The sequence below is a fragment of the Aulostomus chinensis genome, chromosome 8, assembly GCF_037954235.1.
Source record: "Aulostomus chinensis isolate RoL2024-O1b breed Wild chromosome 8, RoL_Achi_v1.0, whole genome shotgun sequence".
Lineage (NCBI taxonomy): Eukaryota > Metazoa > Chordata > Actinopteri > Syngnathiformes > Aulostomidae > Aulostomus > Aulostomus chinensis.
Window position 1 is genome coordinate 7,090,028 of NC_141327.1, and position 18,764 is coordinate 7,108,791.

General features: G+C 41.0%; 2 protein-coding genes and 1 long non-coding RNA gene across 3 annotated transcripts; 1 reads left to right on the forward strand and 2 right to left on the reverse strand.

The window, feature by feature from the left end:
- The first annotated feature begins 50 nt into the window (after window positions 1–50).
- On the forward strand, window positions 51–14,774 carry LOC147256953 (galectin-9-like). Its single transcript, XM_086210661.1, has 8 exons — window positions 51–187; window positions 3,355–3,443; window positions 3,549–3,756; window positions 3,929–4,048; window positions 4,160–4,261; window positions 5,735–5,823; window positions 8,476–8,632; window positions 10,540–14,774. Exons 1-8 carry the CDS (start codon window positions 155–157, stop codon window positions 10,687–10,689), a joined length of 948 nt encoding a protein of 315 aa, XP_086066787.1. The 5' UTR covers window positions 51–154; the 3' UTR covers window positions 10,690–14,774.
- Window positions 2,869–4,797, reverse strand: LOC147256954 (uncharacterized). The gene is made up of 4 exons (XR_015117537.1): window positions 4,670–4,797; window positions 4,182–4,259; window positions 3,975–4,097; window positions 2,869–3,803 (listed from the first exon to the last, which is right to left on the reverse strand). It is a non-coding gene; the product is annotated as an uncharacterized LOC147256954 (long non-coding RNA).
- Window positions 14,775–15,008: 234 nt separating the features above from the next.
- tmem109 (transmembrane protein 109) lies at window positions 15,009–17,360 on the reverse strand. The gene is made up of 3 exons (XM_086210662.1): window positions 16,993–17,360; window positions 15,980–16,082; window positions 15,009–15,836 (listed from the first exon to the last, which is right to left on the reverse strand). The coding sequence occupies exons 1-3, from the start codon at window positions 17,212–17,214 to the stop codon at window positions 15,460–15,462; spliced, it is 702 nt and encodes a 233-aa protein (XP_086066788.1). The 5' UTR covers window positions 17,215–17,360; the 3' UTR covers window positions 15,009–15,459.
- Window positions 17,361–18,764: the final 1,404 nt, after the last annotated feature.

Sequence of the window (18,764 nt, forward strand, 5' to 3'; positions counted from 1 at the left end):
AACTGCACATTGACCTTAAAGAACCTCTGCTTTACTCAATTCCAGGAAGACCACTGAGAAACGACGCCCACTCTCAAGTCAATCGAAACTTAAAACCCGGGCGTTCCCACATTTTCTGCAGCCAGCGTTTGTATTTTCTATTCAATCTTGGAGAATGGCATTTCCCCAGCAGCCTTTCTACAACCCAGTAAGTGTTTGACACTTGTGTGTTTTGTTTTGTTGTTGTTTTTTCCAGTCTTTTTAATGTGTTGACGCTGAAGAGAGGACGCTCCACTCTGTCACCTCAGGTCGTGACAGACGGGCTGACCCAGGAAGAGCACTCTCAGGTGGAGACAGTGTTCTTTTTTGGTTTATTTGTGCAGAAGATATAAAAGGTTTTTAAAAAGAAGAAGAATTTTTATTGGGATCAAGTTATACATTTGACTAAATAATATCAGCTCCTACTCAGTAACGAAACATAACCTCTTCGTCATTTTATGGGTGCCAGAGCCCTTAGCTGCTCAGCCCCTTCCATCCGTCAGCCTGACTCCATTGGACAATACCCGTCTGTTTAGACTCGCCTATCCGGTTTAATTTTCTGTCTTGTATTTTATTTAATGTTTTAATGTTGTGTTATTTGTATGTTTATTATTATTATCATTATTATTATTGTTGTTGTTATTCAACTGCTCGACCAGACTACACGCAGTTAAACGCTGCTGCTTTCAACATCTAAGCTTTCAGCTGGAACTGTTTTATTAGACATACACCCCCGGGGGCCTGAATATGCAGGAAACTGCCTTTGTAGGCGGAAAACAGAGAATTTGCTCACTGTATTACTTAGTAACATTGATACAACTTTCCTTAAAAAACCAAGAGAATCTACATCGAAGAATACAGTCTTTAGTTGATAGTCATATGCGCATTATCTATGTGTTATCCAGTGGCGATTGCTCTCAGACTGCAAGGGAAGCCCAGCCTCCCCTAAAATGTCACCAAAATAAAAAAAAAAAAAGTGGTGAAATATATACTGGTGTGTGTACATTTCATTGACTAAACCTAGACAGCCTTCATCTTTTGTTCAGAATCAGCTACTTATCACAGGTAACGGCGCAACTTCCTTCTCCTTCATCCACGATATGACAAATCGCTTTACACTGTTGGACGCTCAGTTTCCTCTGGCTTCAATGACGAAGCGTATAGCGGGTTGTTCTGCTGCAGCGAAACTAGACGGTCATTGGATAAATGCTGGGCTTTGCCCCGCCCACCGGACGCTCAGCGTCTCTGGGGGTCTATGGGGCAGTGGGCTGCGGTGGGCTGGCCCGGACGCTCGGCTTCTGCATGATGATTAGATGAGCTGTCTGAGGCGGAATCCTTTTTTGATTGACAGCTAAATGAGCGAATCAGCGATCTTGAAGAATAATATGTACCGGAGCATTTTCTAAGTTTTCCATTCAGTTGTTCTGAACTGATCCGGAGACTTTACCGTGTCCCTGGAAAAGACGCCTGGTTGTGATGACAAGGTCACAGATCATTTTCTTTAAAGGAAACGAAGGGTAGAATTTACATAAAAAATAGACAAACACATTTATGATGTAGGCCGGAAAAATGAGCTTCCCCTCCTTGAAAGACCAGAAGCCGCCGCTGGAGTTATCCCTCCCTTTATTTGCTATGTAGCACTTTTTCATGGGAACTTTGCCTTGTCACTTTATGGGGCTATAAAGCTGTAAAACTTATTTTTAAATCGAGGTCGGTGCTGTTCGAGTTTATATTGGTTGTTTGACGGCTTCAGGTATTAACGCTGCAAGTGTAGCAATCAGAACAATAGTAAAACTTTGCACGACCCTGTCACTCATCATTACCCAGCCATCCAATTAAAGTGGCGGAGAGGCGGTACGAATGTGCATGGCAAGCCTTAACGGAGCGCACCGAGCGTGACATCTGAAAGATCACGAGAAAAGGCTAAGGTTCCTCCGTTGGCATAAACTATGGGAAGAGCTATATTTTTATTTGTATTTGATATACACACAAGATGGCTGGACGGTGGTGCAGTGGTTAGCACTGTCGCCTCACAGCAAGAAAGTTCCGGGTTTGAGTCCCGGCTTGGGCACAGGATCTTTCTGCGTGGAGTTTGCATGTTCTCCATGTGCCTGCGTGGGTTCTCTCCGGGTACTCCGGCTTCTTCCCACCATCCAAAGACATGCAAATGGAGACTAGGCTAATTGGATACTCTAAATTGACCGTAGGTATGAATGTGAGTGTGAATGGTTGTTCGTCTCTGTATGTTGGCCCTGCGATGGAGTGGCAACCCGTAAAGGGTGTATCCCGTCTCTCACCCGTAGCCACGGGGATAGGCTCCAGCCCCCCACGACCCTTAATAGGAACAAGCGGAAGACAATGGATGGATGAAAACAACTGCAAAAATGCCTCAAGTGAATCTTCATGTAAAATCCGTAACTTCTTTATCCAGCATGATTCTCAGTACCTGCAAGCACGTTGATTTGAGCTAAAACAGCCTATCTACAACATCATTGTGGAGCTACTATGAACAAACAAGGATGAGCGGGCGCGAGTTGTATTCAACTAAATCCTGGTCAAGCTGAGCTGGTCTGGTTGTGCTCAGTGCAACCATGAATGTGCTTTGACCCAGAATGTTTGTTTTGTTGCTTTAACTGTTTTAGCCTTCACCTTTAGCATTTAGTGGCCTTTAATGACATTTAGTGACAATTTTTATCGCTGGCTCTTTCTGCACTTTAGAGTCACAAAGAAGTAATGCAGGAGAGAAAATCACTCTCATCAGTGGGTAATTGTATAGCAGAAAAAAAAATTTTGGGGGTGGTATTTAGAAGTAAATCAAGTCAGAAGAATTGATGTCACATGTACTCTGGGGGCTTCTTTAATTCAGTTAATCGTCCAATGTATTAATTTCCTCAGAAGGCAATTTGATTTGCTGCAGGTGTAAAAAAAAAAAAATCAAAACTCAGATAAAGAATAATAACATAAAACATTTCACATTTACTGACTTTTATTTTTTAATTGAGTTTCACACAGTTTGGCTTGCACTTATATACAGAGGTCTTTCGTGCTTTTAAAGAGGATTGATAATGGTGGAGGGGCATCTTTATGTCACAATGAGGGAAGAGTACACAAGGAGCATATGACTTAATAATTCAGTAATTACAACAAAAACAAATACAAATTAAATACATATTAAATGTGCTTTTAAAATAAATGCCAAATGCTATTAAGTTGAAAAAAAGAGTTTCACAACAGATTGGCATTAAATTAACTGATCAACAAAGCAGGATGGTTTCTCTCCAGCATGACGTTGTTAATGAGGATCACAAGAAACACCTTGATTCGTGTCCTTTCTAGACAATCCCATTCATTGGGTCCATTCATGGGGGTCTACAGCAGGGCAAGACCATCACAATCAGTGGACGGGTCCATCCTTTCGCCGAGAGGTCAGACCCCTCACAACAACTCTGAACTTCAGTCATTGAGAAGAATCAAAATACAATGATAAGCAGGAACATTTTGATTAATTTCATATGTTTCTCTTACTCTAGATTCCATGTGAATCTACAGTGTGGCTCCAGTGCCAATGCAAACATTGCTCTCCACTTTAACCCACGGTATGACAGTCACCCCAGCTATGTGGTTGCCAACACCTTCCAAAATGGCTGCTGGGGCACTGAAGAAAGGAAGCACAACTCTTGCATTCCAGTGGGATCCTCCTTCACCTTGCTCATCACAGTCAGCTACCATTCCTACCAGGTCTGATATACGGGTGATGATGTTCCACGAACATGACAGTTGTCTCTCTGCACAGTGGACCAGAAAGAAAATGACAAAGAATCAAATGAAACCACATTTGATTTATAATTATAAAGCTTTGATACTGATACTAATACTAATACTAATACAATTGTTTATTTCCTCTCCCAAGCTGAGCATTAATGGCTGCAACTTCATTGAGTACAGACATCGTATACCATTTCAGCAGGTGGACACCATCTCAGTTGGTGGGAAAGTAGAAATTTCCTCCATTGTCTTCCAAAGCCCAATGGTGAATATGACAGTGAAACACTTCTTCTACTGGACATGGTTCCACTTGTCTCTCATTTCATCATAAAAAGAAATTATACACACATTAATATGTGCATTCTTTTATGATTAGTACCCTGGACAGCCAGGGTTACCTGCTCATGAGGCCTATCCCCCTGCATTCCCTCCATGGCCAGCATTCACCCCTCAGCCTGGATTTCCTCCTGCAGCACCTGTGAGTATCAGAAAGAGTCTGTTCAACTTGATAGAGTTGCTTCAAAGGCAGCAATTGCTAGATGGATTTTAGTGCAGTAAAATATTGGTTAACTTGAAATACAAAGAAAACTATTTTCTAACTGCCCTGCAGTTTAATCTTTATGGAGAGTTTTAGTGTAATTTGTGATTTTCTCTTGCACCACAGCTGCATTTGCTGCTGACCGCATTGAAAAAAGGTATTTTTCAGTGCTGGTAACCGTGTGTAGCATATTATTGAGTGTTTGATATGTTAGCATTAACTTCAATAATTCCAAATATGAAAAAAAAGGTTCATGAGACAGTAAATAGTCAGATTTCTCTCTCTAAGTCAGCGTTTCTCAAAGTGTGTGGCGCGCCCCCCGCGTCCAAACATTATTTCCCCCCTCACCTTTCGTTTTGTTTACGGTTCCACCGCGAAAAAAATTCCGACGTCCAAACATTAGTTTCCCCTCACCTTTCGCTTTGTTTATGGTTCCGCCGCGAAAAAGCTTCCGACGTCCAAACATTAGTTCTCCCTCTCACCGGGGGGAAAAGAGGAGTGGGGGAACTACTGTTTGGACATCGGAAGTTTTTTCAAAGCGCGCTTTAAACCTCTTTCATAGCAACTGTTATCAGGTCTGTTTTTAAAATGGAGGGATATTTGACAGGGATGAAACACATTTTATTTCATTTTTCTAGTTCTGAAAAACTAAAGGAATGTTTGTAATTTTTAATAGGTCAATAAAGTTAAACATGGCCTATTTTGTCAAAAAATTTGGCGTGGGGGGGGGGGAATGAAAATTCTTCTTCCTCCAAAGGGGGGAATGACAGAAAAAGTTTGAGAACCACTGCTCTAAGTACATGACATAGAACTAATGTTTTGGGTTCCAAGCATCAGCTTCAGTTTTCAAAACAGCCGGTTGGATTTTGAACGCAGCTTGTTGTCAATATTTCAGCTTCTCATTATGTTTTAAGAATAATTAAGAAATCAGATTCATCTGTAGAGGCACTAAATAAAACCAAAGTTTGGGCAAAAAACTAGTGTTTACAAAATGTTTCATTGAGTTTTTTTTTTTTTTTGTAAGACAACTTGAATATCCTGTTAACTTGAAAACTAGTAGTGACCAGTTTATTAGTTTGCATATAAATGCATTAAGTCAGCCACAGTCCCTCAGTCCTTATCAATGCTTGTACTGAAGCAGATTAATTAGTGGTTTACTGTCACAATCAGGATCCTAACTGATATGTGTTTGCTATTCAAGAACTAAAGTTTACACTGTCATGCATGTTGTTTCTTTTTTTCTCATATTAAAGTATTACATAGCATCAGGTCAGCCCTTAAAAGTCTTTCATTGTTCTTGTAAGAATAACATTTTGATATAAATGTTGCCATTTCCAAACTTGTGTGAAAAATGGTGATTTCATGTCCCTTTATACAACTTCAAGTCTTTAATCATACTGTCATACTGTGCAGGCTGTTCCATACACCGCTTTCATCAATGGTGGACTCAGGCCGGGCAGGACCATCACTGTCCAGGGTACTGCTCACCCCAATGCCACAAGGTCTGACCTCATTCTCCTTGTTTCTGCATTTCACCTTGACTGACACCAACATTATCGACATGAAGCCACACATCATGAGTACAAATGAGCATGGTAAAAGGAAGACAAGCCAATACAATTATCTTAACTCACAGTCTTTAATACACTAAGGCAGTGTCCAGCTGTACCTTCCACCATTTGACCAACCAACTTATTAGTCAAGGTAATTTTTGTTGCCCATCCATCCATCCATCCATCCATCCATCCATTTTCTTCTGCTTATCCTGTCTAAGGGTCGCAGGGAGGCTGGAGCCTATCCCAGCAGCTTTCGGGCGTGAGGTGGGGTTCACCCTGGATGGGTCACAAGTCCATCACAGGGCCAACACATAGACAGACAACCATTCACACTCACAGCCATGCCCATGGTCAATTTAGAATATCCAATTAACCTCGTCCCCTCTTGCATATCTTTTGACTGTGGAAGGAAGCCGGAGTACCTAGAGAGAACCCACACAGGCACAGGGAGAACATGCAGAATTCACACAGGAAGAACCCAAAACCTTCTTGCTGTGAGGCAACAGTGCTAACCACTGCACCACCGTGCCACCTAATTTGTATTGTTATAAATATTATTATGTGCTTCTTACTGTACTTGGGAGCTTTATCAATGTTAGATTTTGGGGCTGATACTGACACTATATTTGGAGATAAAAATTTCACACAAAAATATATCAGTCAATATGTACCAGTATTTAAAGTAATACACCCAGCATGTGCATTTTGTCTTTCAAAAGCAAACAGGTGTCCTGAGCTAAAAAAAAACAAACAAAAACATTCTTTCCATTTGTGACTCCATAATACTGGCGACCTGTCCAGGGTGTACCCCGCCTCTCGCCCGTAGATGCTGGGGTAGGCTCCAGCCCCCCCCCCCCCCCCTTACCATGACCCTTACTAGTAAGGAATAAGCGGAAGATGATGGACTCCATAATGCAGAAAGAGCCATGTATATTTAACTTGAAGTTTATGGTACCCTATAGCCACCAACTACTGACAACAGCAAAACTGTCAAAAAATGTCTTAGGTACATTATCTGGTATGATCCACGTGTTTTTTATGCAGCAGCATGCTCACTTATATTGTGGCTAAGAGGTGCAACACACTGCAATTTAAGAAGACAAATGCAAACAGAGAGAACACCAGCAAATGAAGAGAACAGCTTTATCAATTTTATGATGCATTATGATGTTTGCATTTTCCCTCTTAATTTGCAGCATGTTTGCACCAAAAACAAACTATACAAACTATAATACATCCTGTTTTACATCATCAGTTTGCTCATCTGTCTGTCAGCAGGATTTTGCCAAATTAAAAAAACTACACAGGTGGCACGGTGGTGCAGTGGTTAGCACTGTCACCTCATAGCAAGAAAGTTCCAGGTTCAAGTCCCGGCTGGGGCACGGGATCTTTCTGTGTGGAGTTTTCATTTTCTCCCTGTGCCTGCATGGGTACTGTCCAGGTACTCCTGCTTCTTCCCACAGTCCAAAGACATGCAATTGGGGACTCGACTAAATTGGTTCCGATACCACTGAATTTACAAGGTTCTCAGTACCTGTTTGACACCATAAGTCTCATCAGTTTGAAATACAACATTTAAATCAACACATTTGAAAATAATGTTGTACACTGTCTCAGAGAGAGGTGAGGTAGTTTTAACTGTCCGTCTTCATCTGTAAAAGTCCCCATCACAAGTGTTTTTGTTAAACCTAACTCCTTTAAGAATAGCTAGGGACATATGAAGTATGTTGTGTGAAGAGAGAGAGAGAGTTGTTGTGGCTGCAAGCATCACTAGCTTTGGGGCTAACTGGCTAACCATTCCACTTGAAGTAGTTTGAGACCAAAGCCCTGGAACTTAGCTGGATCTTAAGGTGTTTAAGCATCCTCTTTACCAACAATACATCAATAAATCTTGATCATACGCATACAGGTCTGTCTAGGGGAAGGGTGTCACATGTAATCTGATGTAGAAAAGAGAAAGCTCCAATGTGCTTTAGCTATGTAAGCAATCGCTGTCACAGACACATAGTCTCTCTTTGTGTTTTTATTCCAACAAATCCAGAAGCAGAGGTGTTGCTGCACCCACTGCTTTTATTCGGTTTGTCACTGATGTTCTATATCTCAAGCAACTCTGGTGCCTGTATCATAGGAAAACAAGTACAGTCAGGTTACTTGAATTTACTCATCAACTCAGTACCAAAGTACTGGTTTTTTGTCACATCCTTAACCAGATCCATTTCAAATTTGATCAGAAACTGCTTGAGGACTTGATGTTTTTAGGACAGTGAGTATTCAGTGAGTTTGCCAATTTCATCAGGGAACGCTAAACTGTAACTTTTGCAAGGTTGACAGATTTGACCAGGCCTGAGGGCTCTTTTTCTTGGTAAAACTTAGGCAAAATTAAACAGCATGGACATCACAATAGAATGTGGAAACCTGTCATTCATCATCTCCCAGGCTTGTTGTCATAATATTGTGTTTCTCTGATCATTTGCTAATTAAGAGGTATGAATTCATCAATGTGCTGTATTTTGTGCTGCTTTAAATCTTTTACAAGCCCTCATGCATAGTGTCGTGCTCCATTGCTTCATTCATATTTTCTTCTTTGTGGGTTGACAGGTTCAATGTGAATCTCAGCCATCACTCTGGGATCGCTCTACATTATAATCCACGTTTCAATGAGAACATTGTGGTGAGAAACACCAAGCAGGGGGAGCAGTGGGGCACTGAAGAGCGTCAGGGACCAATGCCCTTCCAGCGTGGACAACCTTTCACGGTAAGAGTCCACTGGCAACGTACACTACTGGTTACATTACTGTATTTCATCAGATAACCTTAAAGGGGACCTATTATGCTTTTCCAGCTTTTCAGACATAAATATAGGATAAGATAAAATAAGAAAAACCTTTACTCATCCCTCAGTGGGGAAATTGGCCCGAATATGTTTAAAATGTTGGATGCTTATTCCAGAAGATGTGGAAATGTCATATCATGTGGTAGGCGTGTGTTAAAGTAATCCCCGGGGGCACTGTCAGGCAGCTCTGCACTGCTGAAAACGCTTGAATTTGGAGAGTTTTTCCAAAAGTCTCATTTTGTGACATCACAACTTCAGGGGAAGCTCCATATATAGCAACTCACCTGGCTCTGGTCTCAGTACCCAGTGGTGTTGCTGCCCACCTCACTCTGCCACACAAATATATGGTGAAGACTATAGAGCTACTGTGTTGTCTTCAAAATGGCTAACAGAAAGTGTTTTTCGGATGCAAACACTTCTTATCTTTGCATGGACTTCCCAAATTAGATGAATTAAGGCAGCAAATTTTTTGTTTTTGGGGGAGCAAGTAGGTCTTTCACCTTCGCTGCTCAAGTGCTCTCGGCATTTCACGGCACAGTGGTTTGCTTAACACATCTCAGTTCAACGCTGGATTTGTGAAAAAGCTAATCATGAAGGCAACTGCTGTCCTGTCTTTATAGAGTCATGAGGAGGACACCGAACCACAGGCTGCAAGTAACGTTCTGTTAGTGTCAATAGATCAATAGATGGCCATTGTACTCATGAAAAACAGGATGGATAAAGCTCTCAAGCTTGAGAAAGTAAAAGCAGCTGTGTAACATCACATTCTCCTCTGTTTGAGCTGTGAAGATGGCATCTTCCTGGACTTCCTCATTTTGGAAAAGCAAGCATAAAATCCATACACCTGCTTAACTTCATGAATAGTTGTTTTACCAGTCTGTATAGGAGGCGGCAATGTAGCCTGCTGTCAGAATTGCTCTGTTCACATGAGCAGCAGATGAAGAATATGATGTTGCAACATCTGATTGCAGTCAGACCTCAATTTGGTCACTAGAGACGTATGTTAATACAAGGTTTAAATGTATCTGGTCAGGTAAAATGCAATTGCAATCCTGTCACCAAAAACACAATTTAATGCCAGGTGTAAGGAGAGTTTTATTGTCATTTGGAGCCGATACTTGATGCATCGCTTAGAAAAAGCAGCAGAAGCAGTCATGCATTTCCTTCCAACTCTGAAAGAGCTTTGATCAAAATCCCATCCTGCCTTCACTGCAATGAACCTCGGCTTGCTGATGTTGCAGCTGCACTCTGCAATCATAACTTTGGTGAGAAAACAAAACATTTGTGGATGAAAACATGGAAATGTTAATAACAGTTGAAGACGGAAGCTTCTGGTCGGGGAGGCAGGGAGAGCAAGCCAGCTTGATGGTGGACTGGATGGCAGACTGGTTCATGGGAGGGGGGCGCAGGCCGGTGTGACAGCAGGGGATAAAAAAAAGGGGGTGGGTGGGCAATGCAGGCGGCGATTTGAGCAGAGAGATGGAGCTCTGGTGGATCTGTGGAAACACAAAGAGACTGCGAGACACGAAGGCCAAACTACAAAGTGCAACACGTAATGGTAATGACAGTTAAAAAATGTGCGGAAGAGAGGGTGAAGAGGATTACCTCTGGATGACCAAAACCCTGATACTGAGCTATTTGAACCAGAATCTCACTGGAAGGTAATTTCACTGTCATTCAAAGGGATCTGTGGTCCAGCCCCTTTAAAGCATAACCAAGAAGGCAGGTCATGTCTCTCCTAATGTATTGGCACCATTATGTGCAATAAAAATTAAAAATCACTGGCAAGATCAAAGTGTCATTCCAAAACAAAGTTATTTTTCTTCCAGCTGACCATCTTTTGTGAGAACCACTCCTTCAGGATCGTGGCCAATGGCCGAGGGGCCATCACCTACAGGCACCGTTTTACTGCTCTCCAACACATCACAGCCTTGGAGATCAACGGTGACATCAGTCTGGCATCTGTGACGGTGGTGTAGAAATACTGGACCCACAAGCTTTACAAGCCTTTACATAAATCTATATATGTGTGTGTGTATGCATCATATATATATAGATATAGATATAGATATAGATATAGATATGTTATACATTTCATGAAAAATGTGAAAGTGCTGAGCCACTCAATTCATTCATCAAGTTCAATCAGTTTTGATTCAGTCGAATCGGTTCTTAATTGTATGTATGGTCCTCAATGCTTCGTGACAAACTAGCTTTTATCGCAGGATACATTCATCTTTGCCACTCTCCCATGATCTAAAAAGCAAGAATACACCAAAAACATCTATCGTGCACAAGGGAAAAGGCAGGGCTCCAGGGGTTGATTGGCTGTCTTGTAATTTGAGGATTACTCGATCCATCCCAGTTTCCCCCAGTCACGATGTAGAAGTTTCCTGAAGCAAAATATCTCTGCCATCAGTCTATGAATGTGTTTGAATCATTGACAAACTATATAGAAGTCAGCTAACCCCCAAGGTTTGTCTTTTGGGAAAGAGGCTTGACCCAACAGAAATGCCGGAACACTTTGTGGTTGCTAAGCATTTCAGTATAATTTCAGGTCTATTAATGTACAACTAGTGTTGAAAACATGGACCGCAAGAATATGAAAAGTTTTGTTTACAAGTAGACAGCAATATAAAAGATGTAGCGGAAGATGAAACTGTGTCAAAGAACATAGATTATAATATCTATGGATAATGGATAATGTTTATGGCAATGACACCAAGCAGAAGGAGAGCTGCAAGAAGCAAATTAAACACTCCTAAACCTTCCCTAAAAATAGGAGACAAGTTGTGGAGACAAGTGCACAAAGAAAATGCAGCAATTAGAGGCAAACTTCCTTGGCCCCTTCTCCAATACAGTGCTAGAGGGAAAAGTGTTTTTCTGCTATTGGAAGATGGAGCTGTTCTTCAAAAAGTAACTGTGGATCATTTAAATATGGCAAGGTGTGGCACACCCCCTTATGCCTTATGCAGAGGTGATAAGAAAGCGGTCTATTAACAACAGCACTGGTACATTATTCACTCAGGCTTTTACATCATCACCAACTTTGCCCTTAGCCTCAGTCCATGACCTTGTTGATAGTTTTAGCTCCAGTGTTATGACTGTTATGGATGCCATTGCTCCAATTAAGACCAAAGTTATATCTGGCAGAAAAAAAGTCACCATGGAGGAACACCATTCTGGTGAAAGCTCAAAAAAGAAAGTGTAGACAGGCTGAACGCAGATTGCGTAAAGACAAACTCCAGGTATACTATGACATTTATAAAGAGAGTCTTCACATTTATAACCAATAATTGAAAAAGGCAAGATCAAGCACCTGCAGCTCATCCAAAATGCTGCGGCCAGAGTCCTGACCAACAGTAAGAAAATGGACCACATTACACCTGTCCTTAAATCACTGCACTGGCTCCCTGTCAAAGGATTGAGTTCAAAATCCTGTAACTGGTCTATAAGTCACTGAATGGGCTTGGGCCTAAATATATGTCAGAGCTGCTGACTGGGTATGAAGCATCCAGACCCCTCAGGTCATCAGGGACAGGTCTACTCAGCGTCCCCAGGGTCAGAACCAAACAGGGTGAAGCTGCTTTCAGCTTCTGTCCGCTCATTTAAATCAGGGCTGAAAACATTACTGTTTACTGCAGCCTTCTTACAGTATTTATTTGGTATTGATCTGGGTGATTTGGTATTGATGGATTGATTTAATATTGATTTGTCTGCTGTCGAATTGATCTTAAACTGTTTAATTGATTTTAAATGATTTTTGAATGTTTTAATTCATGTTTTCGATTTTTAACTGATTCTAACTTTCAATTTCTCTTTCCCTCTGAAAAGCACTATGAATTACCCTGTGTATGAATGGTGCTATACAAATAAATTTGCCTTGCCTTGCCTTGCCTTATGCCACATAAAATAAAGAAATAAGTAGCCACAGCAGCTCCATCCCCACCAGCAGTGCCACCTGCTGCAATTAAGGCTACCAACCTCACCAGGGCAGATCCATGCATGCACTTCACTTGATAAATGTATATGTTATGATATAGATCTTTGGATTTGCATTGTAATTTTAGTCGACTGACTAATTGGCCGACATGGTTGAAGCTAATATAGTGAGTTTAATGGTGTTAGTCTTTAACATTTATTTGAAGACAGATTAAATATTAAATCATCTCAATATAAGGTTTGCTTATTGTTGGTACCTCAAACCATAATTGAAACCATAAACAACATTAGATTCAATACAGTGCATTAGATTAGTATTTACTCAGTGGTCTACGTGGTCCATCCATCATCCTCCGCTTATCCGGGTCCGAGTCATGGGGGCAGCAGCCTCAGCAAGGAAGCCCAGACTTTCCTTTCCCAAGCCACTTCCACCAGCTCTTCCAGGGGAATCCCGAGGTGTTCCCAGGCAGCAGCTCTACTCTGAGTCTCTCCCAAATGACCAAGCTTCTCACCCTATCTTAAGGGAGAGTGCAGCCACCCTGCAGAGGAAACTCATTTCGGCATCTTTTTCTGTTGTTCTTTCAGTTATTACGCCAGAGATTAAAAGATATTTTCCTGTAGAAAAAGGTTAAAACTATAACTTCTAATGGGCTGTGAATAGAGATGTCTTTTGTTTTATTTTAATTCTCAGAATGGCACTACTCACTGTGCCTTGCACTCTTCAACATCTAGCGTGTAGTTGTAGACAAATGGTAATGCAGCTGAACCCTCCACCTCTTTATCACTCCTCATTATATTCCTCAGGAGACAGAGTAGCTTGTTAAAATATTTGGTTGATCCTTGATTTGATTTCTCCCAGCAATGTTTGAAGTTATGAGTTTTTTGTAATGTCATGAGCCTAATTATTGTGTTTTTATAACAATTTATCAGCAACATAAAAAATTCCAGCTTCCACACATTCACCTTTTTTGTCTTTTTTACAGATCTTGTATTCATAAAACATCTGTAGGCTAAACGAAGCACCAAAATTCCATCCATCCATTTTCTTCCGCTTATCCTGTTAAGGGTTGCGGAGAGGCTGGAGCCTATCCCAGTGGCTTTCAGGCGAGAGGCGAGGTACACCCTGGACGGGTCACCAGTCCATTGCAGGGCCAACACATATAGACAGACAACCATTCACACTCACAGCCACGCCTACGGTCAATTTAGAGTATCCAATTAGCCTAGTCCCCATTTGCATGTCTTTGGACTGTGGGGGAAAGCCAGAGTACCCGGACAGAACCCACTCAGGCACAGGGAGAACATGCAAACTCCACACAGGAAGATTCTGTGCCCGAGCTGGGACTCAAACCCAGAACCTTCTTGCTGTGAGGTGACAGTGCTAACCACTGCACCACCATAATTGTAAATTCTTTAAACTGTTTCCATAATAAAAAACAATGGACTTGTTGGTCATAATTATAGGACTCCTAAATGGAGTGCCTAAACTAGGTCCTAAAACTGAGAAAAGTTGAAAAGTAGAAGACTTGTAACTTTTTTTTTAATCAATAGCTTTAACATTTTGACGCTTTCACCAGAACTGAACATACTTTGCCACCAGCCTTCCTGCTCAGGGTTCCGTCATCTTCACTCATTAAGATCCCAGATGGTCCAACTCGATTCTTCAGGGTGTAGGACACTCAACCACAGCCTTGCTCTTCCACACACCAAGGAATCTCACCCCTTCTGGTTCACTTAATGTAATCTTGAACTCTCGCCTGGTCTTTCTTAAGTTACATGTGCCAATTCTAACTGTTGAACACAGCAATGACCATACTCAGATGGTACTTGATTGTTCCTTTTGCTAGTCTCTGATAAAAATCACATTAATGCAAATACACCTATCCAAAATTATGGTCTGACTCTGCAGGCATTTCAGTGACAAGATTCTTCATCGGTTACATTTTTGTCATGTCTCTATTGGAAGTTGAGATGGGGGTTCATCATTTTAATAAATAAAGGTTGTTGATTGGTTACTGATTTGCATTTAAATGTGTAATGCAGAGCAGCTATTCTGCTATACTTAAACCACAAATATTACTGGAACCATCAATTTGTTTGATGAGTTGTAAAAATGAGCGTGTAATATCAAGGAGTTCAAACTATAAACACACTGATCAACCCTATGCCTAACTAGCTGCATTCTCAGACACTGACCAACACTGTGCAGAAAAATACACCTGCTAGTTTTGACAATTTTTTTGTGGTCCTGGTAATAGTTGTATTCTATGTCCCACATCTCGTCGTCTTTCGTCGTCTGATTATGGGGGGGGGGGGGGGGGGTCTCCTCCCCAAACCAACATTCTCTAAAAGAAAGTGAATTTGGAATATTTCTTTAATGTGGTAAAAGGACACTTAGTACTGGACATAAACAGTATACCATAAACAGAGAGGCTGTGACAGGGGGACACAGAGCCTTTAGAATAGAAATCATTGCTCCCAGAAAAAAACAAGACTTAAATTTCAGTTACAATTCATGATTACTTTTAAAACCCCTTATTATGGAAAATATCAAACTGCAAAATTGTGCAACTCTTCTTTCTTGATATTCCAGAAGCCCTTGACATACACCAGTGGTCCCTTGAAGACTTGCAAAAACGGAAGGTACAGGACAAACATTTGACTTTTCATAAGCCCTTTTAACACATGCACCCCTGAACACATCCCGATGAGATGGATGTGATAACGCTCGTGATCTGCATCAGCCTTGGCCAAACAGTGCTGCATGTGGAAAAGAGAAATGAGAGATTGACTTGAGTCTATATCCCTCACTCCTCTGTCCTCTTCCTCCTCCTCTCCATCTCTTTCAATCGTCTTTCAAGGATCTTCACATGCTCCTCCAGGTGAGCAGTCTTATCTGCCATGTTGGAGCTACTTGAAGATCCTACACCCAGCAGGATGCAGACACACACAAGGACAGCAAGTCGCACAGCAATGGTTTCTGTGCCAACGCTGTGGTCGCTTAGGATGAATCCAAAACAGGCCAAAGCAGCACACACTTTGAGCAGCCACAGGGCTCTCCTCAGAGTGGAGGCAACCAATCGAAAAATGAGGGATATCAGCAAGTAACCCACGATAGCTACAATGACCCACTGGGCAACAAATATAACCCCCTCTGAGGTTACTTTAGTGACCGGGAAGCCCACTGTGGAAGACAGGAACACAAGCACCATGAGACAATGTGCAAACATGCATCAGTTTCTTTTACATAGAAGAAAACAGTCAAGGTAACCTTTAATTTCCAAGCACCATGTGATGTGACAGTGCAGTTTAATGTGGGGTGTTTACCTTGGATTCCTGTCGTCTGCAGGAAGTGTGTGATATATTCTAAAATTACATTCAGACCTGCAGCCAAACTTCCTGCAACAACACTGAGTACCTGAGAGAAGGCCTGGAGGAGAGTATGAAAGACTGGTTAGATGAGGCAGGGATTGTACCAACATTTAGCATCATCAACAGTCAAACCAGGATCTAACCTTCGGTTTTTGCTCACCTTTCTGTTTGCCACTAGCAACATATAACCATTCAACTTCCCCTAATATACAGGCTGAAAACTAGATAGTATGCAACTGCCAATTAATGTCTTGATGTTTTTTTTTAATCAGAAAATTGGTGCCTAGATGTTTTTTTTGTAAAATCAATGCAATCACATATCATAAGAACTGAACATTACTATTCTCTTGAAACAGAGATTTATTACCAGATGTTTGTATTTACTCAACAGGAGACTTGTTAGTGGTGTTAAAGTTTAAGGTGATCGTTACAGGCACTAACGGCTAGCCTTGCACTACTAAAATACCCTTTAGACAGTGACTCCCAAATACTGCTCTAAAAACAACTCCGCTTTTACCAGTGACATTCTTCCAGTCTTGAAAAGGAAGTGGAATAAGGTGAGGTGTCACTTTCTTCCTTCATAAACGTATTCGTACTAGCTCACTCGTTAAGTAAGAAGGCATATACCGTATATAAAGCACCAAAAATGACTGCCTCCTAAATGACTATCAAAATACGTCATCAGGTGACTAACATTTGGGCAAAAACGGACATTGTAAAGCTCGCAAAGGATCTATTGTAAGATTTTTAGATCACGTTGCATGATTGCAACTGCAGTAAAAAGCTTAGTTTTACTTTATGTTTCAGCCTTATCACATTATAAATGAGCAACTTTACAATGTAGGACTTAAAAATTAATTTTAAAAAAAATCAGTGTTTTAGCGAAATTCAAGCCAAACCGATGAGTTTTAGCTCTTCCACAGACTAAACCTCCATTACACGCATCTGCACGCCTCATGGAGTATTACCTTCTGAACGGACTGCACCGTCTGTTCCCCGGCCAGTCTGCACAGGTAAGACCTCCCCTCCCCGGCCAAGTCAGACACGACTGACCGGAGCTCATGGATCATCCCAGGGCCCTTCTCAAGAACTTTCTCCGCCGACACAGCGGGCAGCCGAGCGCTGAGTAACCACCATGGCAACCACAGCCAACACAGCCCCCTGAAGACTCGCTTCGAATGGCTGAACATCGCAGGAGCACACACTACCTGTAATCGAACTCCTGGCAAAATAACAGACACCCATACACGGTTAAAAGTTACATTACAAGAAAGGGTCTACGGCAAGGCAAAGTTTCCAACAGGATGTGGAAAAACTTGAATGAAAAGGGATGTCTGCCACCTATTGGGAGAGTTGTGTAACAGTTTCCATGACGGCTTCAGGTCCTCCACCAGTGACGGAAACTACAGTTCATTGGTACATCAATATATGTGTCAGGTCGCAGAAGCTAAGAATTTTTTGATTTTGATTGTTGGGTATTTTAAAACGGTGCCAGAGAAACAAATTGTCTTTTGCTTTTAAAAAAAAAAAGCATTTCAAATTCAGAAGGTAAAACATTAGAGAACAGAGAAGAAACAGCATGCCAAGGACTACATACAATTAGAAATTAAATATTTCTTAGTAATAAAACAGTAATTTTTACAAGAGGCTTTTTTTATAAAAGAACAAATGAAAATGAGGGGGGAATACACAAAAAAGCATAATAGCTTATAAATATATATTTTATATTATATTATTTCAAATCTGCACTCCAAAGTTGAACAGAGGTTAGTATTCATAATATAGTATTTTCTGTTCATCCATTTCATTTACTATTTGCCAACATTGGCTGTTGATTTGTGCTCAGAGGAGGTGTACATATCAATCTGTTTAGTTAGAAAGTTTTTCTTTTCTGCTTTTCTTTTTTGGATAGACTCACAAAGTCATTGATGATTTGGACACTTTCCTCAAAGCCTGAAACATGTTGGTTGTTGTATGGCCTGTATCCTTACAAAACATTAGCATGAGCACAAAATGCTTCTGAACTTTTACTTTTGATCTTCTCTTTGTTTGGAAAATTTTTAAAAATGCACACATTAAACAAATTTTATACATTAAAATCAGCATTGTAGTCTGGTGTCAGTCTATTAATTACACAAACCTTCATTTGTTCCAAATCTTTCATAAATTATTAACATTATTCAACTTTTCAAAACAGCATTGCAGTTGAGCCTCAGCCTTTTAATTAAACAAACCTTCATTGGTTACAAATATTTCATAAAGAATTAATACTATTCAAATTCTCAAGCCAGATTTCCAGCCCTGCATCAGTTTTTCAATAATTCCATCACTCAGCAGTCAAACACATGCACAATTTCTTCAGAAACTGTATTCTCTAGTATTTTCATAAACTTTTTCATTGGAATGCTTGAGATTTTGTTTTTTTATGTTATTTAACATCATTAATTTCTCCTGAATCTGTTATTCTTGTGATGTCTTATATTCCTTTTTATTTTTAGTTCCTCTTTCATTTTGGGTGGCACGTTGGTGCAGCGGTTATTACTGTTGCCTCACAGCAAGAAGGTTCTGGGTTCAAGCCCCGACTTGGTGGGGTCTTTCTGGGGTTTGCATGTTTTTCCTGTACCTGTGTGGGTTCTCTCCAGGTACTCTGGCTTCCTCGCACAGTCCAAAGACATGCAAGAGGGGACTAGGTCAGTTGGATAGTCTAAATTGACTATAGGTGTGGCTGTGAGAGCAAATG